The 11,116-nt window shown below is 34.8% G+C and overlaps 1 protein-coding gene across 1 annotated transcript; it reads right to left on the reverse strand.

The window, feature by feature from the left end:
* Positions 1-6,205: 6,205 nt before the first annotated feature.
* LOC113323992 lies at positions 6,206-8,821 on the reverse strand. The gene is made up of 4 exons (XM_026572337.1): positions 8,308-8,821; positions 7,091-8,170; positions 6,802-6,956; positions 6,206-6,637 (listed from the first exon to the last, which is right to left on the reverse strand). The coding sequence occupies exons 1-4, from the start codon at positions 8,819-8,821 to the stop codon at positions 6,206-6,208; spliced, it is 2,181 nt and encodes a 726-aa protein (XP_026428122.1).
* Positions 8,822-11,116: the final 2,295 nt, after the last annotated feature.

Here is an 11,116-nt window from a genome sequence, read left to right on the forward strand (position 1 = left end):
GTAGATTACCAAAACACAATTTTCGCTCAATCTGGACCATTCTTTATGTGTCTAAACTGTAGATAACCGTCCATTGATAAAAACACCATTGTCCCTTATAATAATGGTGGTGCCCTCATTATTCAAGGTTAGGGTTCTTCTTTTCAAAAAAAGTTTAATTTAATTTTATTTTTGTTTGATTCTGAGTTAGGATTTGGTGGTGCCTCATGCCTAAATTTTTTGGTCATATATGCAATTTGATATCTTTTTGTTTCTATTCATTAATGTTGTATTCTGTGATCTGGATTTTGTTTCTTCGTTTGCAGTTAAAAGATATTCAAATATGATTGTTCTCTATTCATTTTTACTCTTTTATTAGGTTTCTTAATACCCATATCATTTAATCTTTTATTTTTTTTATGTTGTCCAATTTAGCTTTGACTTCTTTGGCCACCAAAATCAAGAAGATTTTCATGGAGTGAAAATAATTAACGAAGAAAGCTCTGTTTCCATTGTTATTCCTCTTAGAATTATTAAATATTTTTTTAACTGTATTGCTACTTCTGCTGGAGAGTTTCAGCCTCTTATTTGGACTATGTCATGCACATGTTGGTATCAAACGGATTGGGTTCCTGATTAATATTTTTTTATATATTATGTGAGCCTTGAAATTACATCTCTTCAAGGTTCTAAATTAAATTAAATTCCCTAATTATATTCTAAATCAAATTCCCTTATTCCATTTCTCTTATTCTAAATTAAATTCTCTTTTAACTTAATCCCTTTCATAATCAAAATGTACATTTTTAGCATATAAAGAATGGTGGTGCCTCATGCCTAAAGTTTTTGGTCATATATGCAATTTGATATCTTTTTGTTTCTATTCATTAATGTTGTATTTTGTGATCTGGATTTTGTTTCTTCGTTTGCAGTTAAAGGATATTCAAATATGATTTTTCTCTATTCATTTTTACTCTTATATCAGGTTTCTTAATACCCATATCATTTAATCTTTTATTTTTTTATGTTGTCCAATTTAACTTTGACTTCTTTGTCCACCAAAATCAAGAAGATTTTCATGGAGTGGAATTGGGCAGTATCTTTACTGTGATTTTAGCGAAAATTGTGTTTTGGTAATCTACAATTTGGGTAGATAAACAACGGTGGTGATTTTATCCCAATATTCTTACACTCTAAGCACACCTGCAAATAATACATTTGCATTACTCGCCCTAATTTAAAGTTCTTTTGGTAACGCATCCCGTAATACTTTTCAAATTAGTTTAAAGCTTTCTTCATTAATGGAGAGGCGTTATCCTTGGATAATGAATGTAAATATTTAAAACCATTAATGAACCGAAAAAGAGAATATATTTTGCACCCCGTTCGAGGTTGATTCAAGGTTAGGGTTATTCTTTTCAAAAAATTTAATTTAATTTTATTTTTGTTTGATTCAGAGTTAGGATTTCTCTTTAAATAATCGCTGACAACTCCGTGTAAACAGTACAAAAACTTTGGGTTTGTATGTGATTATCAATTTTTAATTTTATTTTTCATTGGTTAATTGTAAGGTTTCGATTTTTAACAGTCTCTGTGCTAGGATTTTCCGTAAGGAATCGGGAGACATAGTATTATAATCTTGCTTCGTGTTTCTATCTAGCAATGATTATGCTTTTACTTGAGAAATTGTTTATATTAAGATGTTGTTGGAATTAGTTATTTCTTTTTGAAGAAAGAATGAGAGTAAAAATGGACGAATCAAAAAGATGTTTAAGTAGATTATTTTGCATGTGTCTTTCTTTATTTGTTAGATTAGACAACCATTAATTTAGTCTAGCTCATTTTTTTTTGTATTTTTAGCAATGCATTAAGAAAAAGCAAGACAACCATTTGATCTATATATCTTTACTGGAATAAAGTATAATTTTGCTGATTGCAGATTGAATTAAGAGTTAGAAATATTACACTCTTTTTTGTATTTTAGCAATGTATTCAGATTTCAACCAAAGATTGTGAAGTAACACATAAGAGGGTGCTTTGTGATCATTCTATTTTAAAATACTACATGAAGGATGTGTCAATCAAATCCTCATACGGGTCTTAGTAGGCATAAGATGGTCAATCAATGGTTCTTCATATTTTAATGCAGTTTGTTTCATCGAATATAATTCAAAACCAACTTATTACTACAACAACTTGCTTTGTGACCAAACGGGCTCGCATATTTCTATTTGCTGATTGCAGATTGAATTAAGAGCTAGAGATATTACACTCTTTTTTGTATTTTTAGCAATGTATTCAGATTTCAACCAAATATTGTGAAGTAACACATGAGAGGGTGCTCGCATATTTCTATTTGCTGACCAGACGGAATAAATATAATCGAACTTGGTTGGGTTATAATTTGACAGCCAAAAGTAAGCAAAGAAAAAGGATATTACAGATTGAATTAAGAGTTATTTTTTATTAGTTCATGTTTATCAGATTTTAGCAAAGAAATAGGGCATGATCACCCTCTCATGCCCAATGTGAGAGATTTTACATCCTACAAACATCATCTGTTAGTCCATAATTTCTTAACTACAGTCTAGAAAAATATATATTGGCAACTATAGGTGACGATTGAGGGTTTACAGACGCTGAAATGAGGAAATCTAAGTTTAGAGAACATAAATGACTACAAACACTTATCAATCCAGAAATTTGTGGAAGAAGCTATTCTCATATCAATTTAGGGTAAACAGAATTCAAGCAGTTACACAATGAACCAAAACGACGGGAGGGTTGCACGAGACAAATTACAAAATTCACTATATATTTGGAAAATCAAGATCATGTTATGTTCATACGTACAAATTTTTTGGGAAGTTGCATTGTATTCCTGGAAGCCGTCGTTGATGTGTTTGTAAAAGCTGAATAACTTCTTCGCAAATGTCCGGGTACGATTAACGTAGTGCAGCATCCGTAGAGTCTAATGTAAGCGTCATAACTTCGTAGCGATCACCCACAACTCAATATATGGCGAAAATACTGAGTAAAGTCTTTGGAATTGAATCATTACAGAGGCTAAGATCTCAATAACAAAAATAAGAAAGCGTTTGTTAATTCTGGCGGGAAAACTTGCACCTCTGTGCAGCGCTTGCTTCTCATTACAACAAATTTTCGTTACGTCTGGTGTCAAGTCCAATGAACACCCATGGGAATACTCTAGTCTGTTTGTTTAGTAGCAAGATTGTAGATTCACCTACGGGTCATGCAATAACACAAATGTTGCCGACCAACATCATCTGTTAGTCCATGATAAAGGGTAAAGGAAGTGCACAAATTCTACACATAATGCCTTTGGGTACAGAAACGGAAAGGACAGATTTTGGTTATATGGCAGATTATGGGCCACCAAAGAAATTTAGTATTGAAAAATGTCAACCTGACAATAAGAAGATTAAAAATTAAAATGATTCCCTCAATCAGGTTGCTCAGATCTTAGCAACACATAAACTGTTAAGAAAAAGCATATCTAAGTATTAAACATTGCATACCTGAAGTCTTCCAGGGCAATATTTTGATGCAATAGCCATCTCGCCTGCTCTAGCATCGTGAACTGGACGACACTAATGCGCACCTAAAGATGAAAATTTAGGGACTACCACTCACAAAATTAGCAGAGTATAACTAAACCAAATAAATATCGAACATAATGAACCACACCATAATCCAGACATCTAATAGTGAAATAATGTTGAACCCGTTTCAGAGAAAAGGGGGTTTAACTAATTGGGAGAAAGAAATAGAAACCCTAATTTCAGATGGCCTAAATGGGTAAAACCAAAAATGAGAGAAATAAATTAAAATCTTAATCGCAGATAATCCAAACTAGTAAAACCATAACTAGGAGGGGAAAAAACTGAGCTTAAATTTCATAAAATCAAAATGAGCGAGAGATTCGTACCTGGGATTCAATCAGAAGAAGAAGAAATGACATCTTCAATTACAACGTGGAACAAAGAAAATAAAGAAGAAGAAGAAAAGATAACTTCAACTCCATCAATTCCCAGACACAACCGCGATGATATATCAATTTTAGATCCAGTTGTAGCTGATGCCATCACAACTCATGCCTAGGAAACGTAACAGGTATGCTGCACATTAATGACATTCAAATTTGGGGCAGTATGTTACCCTGACGGTTTTATTTTTAGAGCTTGCCGCGCCTAGTTATATGTTTTGTCGGTTATCATGCAGAGGAAAAACTACAAACTTGGCAAATTTCGTAGATAAATTCTGACCCTTCTTTATATAATCAAAATGTAGATATTCGTCCAAATGAGAAAACACCATTGTCCCTTATAATATAGATTAGATAAAAATCCGGTGTTTGAAATTGATTCTAACAATCCTTAATTTCCTACTAATTAATGACTTTGCTAAACTAAGAATTTTCGTGCAGCACATTTAATAAATTAAGTTAACCCACAAATATCTCAATAGCCTTGGATTTGCCTTGAACTTTTTCGAAAATCTCCTGACATGACAAAATATATCCTGAATTGTTTTCAAATAGAAATGAGAACATAATTTCATACTATAGGTTTTAGTATTCTCCAATATAATACTCCGATTTCGGCAGTGGTTGTCCGATTAGAATATAAATAATGGTTTATTTTTTACGAACACCGAGGTCTTTTCAGCACAATTGGCTCCAGAGTTGGCAGAAAACTCTACAGTTAAGCGTGCTCGGACGGGAGTAATCCAGATATGAGTGACCATCTGGGAAGTTTCTGCCGGATTACCGCAGCGATGTCCGTTGAAAACCCCACACTACCGGGATCATTACATCCAATTTCCCAGCTTATCTTTGCATTCCCTAAGCATTCTAAACATTTAACCAAGTTAGATCACCTATGCATCTCCTTAAGTATTGTAACACCTATGCATCAGAAATAAAAAAAATGTTGGACTTAGATCAACTCTTTTGTAATCCAAAGATGGAAAAATGGGACCTTGGTAGGATTCCTGTCTTAACGAAATGGACAGCAAAGATGGAAAAATGGGACCTTAGTAGGATTCCTGTCAACGAGATGGACAACAAAGATGGAAAATGGGAACTTGGTAGGATCCTTTCGGGCTGCTCGGCTCTTTCATAATGTAAATCTTTTCGCTTTAAAAATTTTTTACAATCAAAAGTGGATAGCACTCTTTTTTTATATTTTCACGATCTGGTTCCTCTTAATATATTAGTAAATACTTTTGAAATACATAAATATCATGTGTAATTAAAAAAAATCATGAAAAATGGATTGAAACTAAAATTTCCTTCAATTTGGTGGATATAGTATACTTAGGATTTCAATGTCAAATGCTTCAATTTGATGAATTTCTGGCTTGTTGGATTTCATCGTTGACAAGTTCGTTCGATTTGTCAAAATGCTGAGGCGGTAGGCGTGTCAGATCGAAGTGAACATGCATAAGAATGCACAAAATTGGTTAAAAAGACTAAAATCAACAATTCCTGGGTAAAATGGACAGTTAGATTTTGATACTGTTTAAATGGACAAAAATGTAAAAATAGGCAGGATGTAACCAGTTTCATCGTGCCCATTTTCAAATATTTTTTCTTATTTTTAATTTACACAGGATGTATCCAGTTTCATCCTTGCTATTTTTTAAATTTAAGCTCTTACTATTTTTTTTTTGGCCATTTCACGCAAACTATTTTTTGCTCGTCCATTTGAACTGTGATTTAAAAATATTTGGACAAATGACTCATTTTCCGATAAGAATAAACTTCAGCAAAATAATATTGAGATAACGGTGAAATTCTTGAGGTGTAACTGAAACGCGGGATGTGGTTAAATGAAAAAAAAAAAAGATTCTTTCATCGGTTGAGTAATTTTTTTATCTAGAATTTCCGTATTTCGATGTGAGATGTTACCAATGTAGTTGATCTCGGATTCCGGTTTATCTCGGTCTCGAGCGAGATACTGGTACAACGTTGTCTCGGGGAGATTCCGTTTCCAAATCTCGGTATAATCTCGGTTCCAACTTTTATACATATAATTATACATATGCTAAAAATATAATGACATACTATTAAATTAACCAATTCAAACAAATACTCATTAAGAAAACACAACAGTGGAACACTTCACTGATCGTAGAAGTCTTTGTTGAACAAAAGTGAAAACACAAGAGAGAGAAGTACAACTTCAGTTCATTATCCAAAATGTTAATTAAACAAGGACATTATAATTCTAATCAATATAGGATGAATCAGCATAGATATCATCATCTGGAGTAACTCCATCGTTCCCGTCACCACCGAGTAACCCTCTTCGGTGTTCAACATCAAATCATAAGTATCATATCCATCGTATTCCGAGTTAGTCGGAAACGTAGAATTGCCTCGAGAACTACAGGCACCTCTACTACCAACTGTTTCTTGCAAATCACCAAAAGTTACATTATCACCTTCCACCTCCAAGTCATGCAGATTTTCTAAAGCCAACCATTCATCACTGTCCTCCAGGAAAATAGGATCATGAGCTTTATCATCATCGTTATATTTTTGGATTTCTATGTAACGACGCTTCAATTTCTTATTGTAATGGATAAAGACACTATCATTCAGTTTCTGATGTTTAATGCGATTTCGCTTTTTCTAGTGCAACTGAAATACGAAAAATAAATGGCTAAATATGCAACTGAAATACAAACATAAATAATTCAACTAAAACACTTAATAGTAAGCACATGCTAATTTCTTTGCAGGGTTCATGTATATTCAGAATATTACTAATCAGTGCAAAAGATTGGAATACTTACATTTTGAAATGTGCTCCAGTTTCGCTCACATGGGGAAGCATAACAAGTAAGACTCAATACTCTGATCGCAAATTTTTGTAGGTTTGGCGCATCGATTCCTCCAAATGTAATCCACCACTCATATGTTATGAATACAAACAAAGTAGTTATAAATGCTATCCAACACAAATGTAATCAAATTTTAAACTTATAGAGCGAACAAGCTTACGAGGTTGATCCTTGGTTCTTCTTTTTTTGCAAGGTGGAGTTCCCAAGACCCCAACAACATCAGTATACTTTATCAATTCACCTGTAGCTAGCTCTAGTTCATCTTCATTGGGTGTAAGCCTTCCCATTGCTTTATGAAGCCCCCTTTTGATTTCTATGTACTTCTCATTATTGTCCATTTCATAAGGTTCAATATTGTAGAATATGGAAGGATTCAAATAGTAGGCCGCACAATGTAAAGCATGGTTAAAGTTATTCTTCCATCTTTTCTCAAAGCAAGCCTTAATTACAGCCCAGGTATCATCATCATCTCTGAAATTCTCCTCTAGTTGATCTTTTGCTATTCTCATTGCATCATAAAAACAAGGCATTGTAGGGTTGCGCTCAATATCCACTAACCTTACAACCTTAACTAAAGGCTTCAACACTCTACAAGAGTAATCAACATCTTCCCAAAATGTACTACTTGTGAAAATTTTAAGTGCATTAATTCCAACATTTTCTTTTGAAAATCTAGTTTTTGCCCATCTATCATTCACAAACATCATTTGTAAAGGAGTTTTATACTTTTGAATACTTTCTAGTGTGTAATATTGAGTTGCAAACCTAGTCTTTGTAGACCAATGTAAGTCTCTACCTGTCAAATCCCTCATTAAGCATAATACTTGAAAATGAGCATAAATGTATGTAACAAGTCTTTTACCTAGAATGACGGCTCTCTTGATTCGTGTAAGCTTGTCACCAAGTTCTTCTAGTATCAACTGGACACAGTGAGCACCACAAGGAGTCCAAAATAGATTTGAGTATTCAAGCATTAAATCCTTCCCAACCTTTTTAAAGTTTGAACCATTATCGGTAATGAACTGAACTGCATTTTCTTTCCCAACATCATCAATTACCTCCTTTACAAGCTCACGTATGAAATCAGCATCATTGATTCTGTTTGACACATCTACAAACTTCAAGAAAACTGACCCTTTCGGACAATTCACCAAAAAGTTAATAAGATGACGCTTTTTCCCATCTGTCCAGCCATCGGACATGATAGAACATCTATACCTCTTCCAATGTACCCTAAATGTATCAACAAAATTCTTCGTTTCTTCTAACTGTTCCTTGAAAAGATTTGAACGAATATGATGGTAATATGGCGCTGGCAGAGCTAACATCAAAATAAAAAACATAAAAGCATAAGTAACACAACGAATACCCAACCTCATTCCTAAGAAGAATACAAATAAAACAACACACAAGCATATTAACCAAACGTAATAAAAGATTACTGGGAGCGTTACATACCTTTCCCATATTCACCAATTGCATAGATCATTTCTTGGAAAGTTGGACAACGAACAATATTAAAAGATATAGAATTCTCAGTCATCCAAGCTGAAATGCTTTTCCATGCATCTTTCTTTAACTTCTCTTTCGTTGAACTATTTCTGTCAAGAGTGGCTTGCTGAGTTTTTTGGTGGTCTGTCTGCATGAGTAAATCCATTGGACCCCTGCAATTACTTTGGCTCTTGAATTTTCCCTTTCTCTGATTCTGAACAGCTACTTGACTACAACTATGACTGCCCACGTTGGAATCCTTTTCAACTTCTTGTACCTCATTATCAGTATCAGCATCAGAATTCTCATTACGCCGATACATAGCATCAATATTCTCCGTATGAGCTTTCTTTAACTTCTTTATATTGTCAGTAAGTCTAATTTCATTTATAACTTCAACTTTTGCTTTCAAACATGATGAAACATTCCCCTTGACTTGTGTGAGATGCTCCTTAAGCCTAGTAATTCCACCACCACGCATTTCTTTGTCATAAAGCACACAACTTAATTTCTTTGGAAATGTAGGATCTTTGCATGTAGCTCATTTCCATGCTGGATCTTTATTTTGAGTCTGAGTAGAAGATTGAGGAAGCATTGACCCATATGTAGTGTTTGAGGTGTTCGAATTAGAAGCTTTAGAAGAATCCATAATCACAACCTGTAATAAAATCCTCCATATGAACTGATTAGAACCACAGACCATCCTCTGCTAATTAGAACTTGCTAATCAAAATCCATTGCACAAAAATCGTAAGCTTAACCCTAAAGAACTCCTAATTATATGAACAAAATGCATCAGAGAGATTCCCATGACATGCAAGGGGCCTAAATCAGCAACAACAAAAAATGAAAGTGAACCCATAAACTTGCAACACCAAATACTACTACTAAACCATATTAGTACCTTACAAAATTACCAAAATCATGATAAATTTGTCAAATTGGAGAAAGTTAATAACACAAACTAGTAAAATACAACTCGTACAAAACCCAAGACATACATCAACAGTGAAACTCAATAAACATTGGTCCTTTATTGATCATAATTAAACTACCTAAACCCTAAATTATCATGCCATTTTAAGAAATATGGTGATGGAGTTACAAACTTACAGATTAATCACGTACCTCAGTTACTTACTGCAAGATAGATGTGAAGCTCTACCGAGATTATGAACTACACATGGTGGGAGTGGGATGAATCTGAGAGAGAGGCGATTTTAGGGATCCAGAAGAAGAAGTAGTGAACTTAGTGAATACCGAAGAAAAAGAGCTGAGTTATAGGATTTTAGGGATGTAATTGTACTGAAATTACAAAACGACCCTCATCTCGGATTGATCTCGGCCGATTTAAGAGAGATTTCCGCCCTGATTCCATTCCACCGAGATCCTAAATTTCGTTACCCTCTAGCCGAAAACGGAAATTCCGCCGAAATTTCGGCCGAGATGGCCGGAATCGACTACATTGGATGTTACCCAAATATTTTGATGAACAGTTAATTACTTGTTGGATTTTATCCAGGTCACACCATAGATGTAATTGCACCGTGAGATATAAATCAATCAATAACCTAATATTTTACACTACCAAATAAATGAAATATATATGTTTATTTATTTATTAAGAAACTAAAAGGGAGAAAAATTACAAAGGAGCAGTTGGTAGGCACCAATATCTTTTTGAATAACCAGACTTAATCTATGAAAAAGAAAACTACCATGACCACTGCTGGTATCAAGGTTAGCCAGGCAATTCCTAAGCCTCTTTAAAGCACTACAGAATCCTCACCAAACTCATCCAAGAAAGTGACAAAACACCCAAACCATAACCATGAAATGTGCATATGTCTAAAACACCGACCATTTTCCCCTTGATGCCAGCAGTGGGATAATCCGCACCAGAAGCAATGCCCTAAACATTGCTGAAAACACCGACCATTTTCCCCCATTAGGTGTCATCACCTCGCTCGTTCTGGAACAATCAGGGGGTCTATTAGCGTTGGATTGGGCCGCTAAAATGACGACACGCCGCTAGGAAAATATTTGGAGGCAAAAAATTTGGAGGTGCAAAGCATTTTCGCGAAAACAAATAAACGTGGACTGGGAATCAGTGGCGGAACTAGACTTTGATTATGGGGAGGACTTGACTCTTTCCTTGGGCTGGCTTAAGGATAAAATTTACAAACATATAATGGCCCAACTCAAAAAGGGCTATGAAAAAAATGTCTTTTTCCAATCTTGGGGCTGGCTTGAGCAAGCCCTAGTCCAAGGGTAGTTCCGCCCCCGGGAATGACAGTCCAAAATGGGTTCGAAGTTCCATCGTATAGGGTTTCGACTTATTTTAGATGATGCCACATCAAGACCCACATTTGGACTGTCCTTTTTGGTTGGCCTCTAGTGACTTCCGAAAATTGCTCAACAGGTTCTGATGCAACTTGACTAAAGGGTCTGACAATTTTTCTTTTGGACTCTTCATCTTTGAAAAACCACCCTCTTTTTTCCCGCATTCAGTCTCTATCTACTACTCAACTACTTCTCTGCGTCTTTACTCTGTTGTTTCTACCTTCAGCTTTGCAGGGATAGGATCAGGGATTTCAGCTCTCACAGCAAGGGTTTCTCGAGAAATTATGACTTATTCGGCGCTATTGGTAGTTACTCTCTTACTTAATTATCTCTAAAAAGCAGATTTCTGTCTAGTCAAGTAGCCTTTCTTTGCATTCAAAACACCTGCCACTGCCCCCCTGCCTCCTTCTGCTCGTCTCTCAATATGTGCTTT

Source organism: Papaver somniferum, chromosome 11 (genome assembly GCF_003573695.1).
Source record: "Papaver somniferum cultivar HN1 chromosome 11, ASM357369v1, whole genome shotgun sequence".
NCBI classification, from domain to species: Eukaryota; Viridiplantae; Streptophyta; class Magnoliopsida; order Ranunculales; family Papaveraceae; genus Papaver; species Papaver somniferum.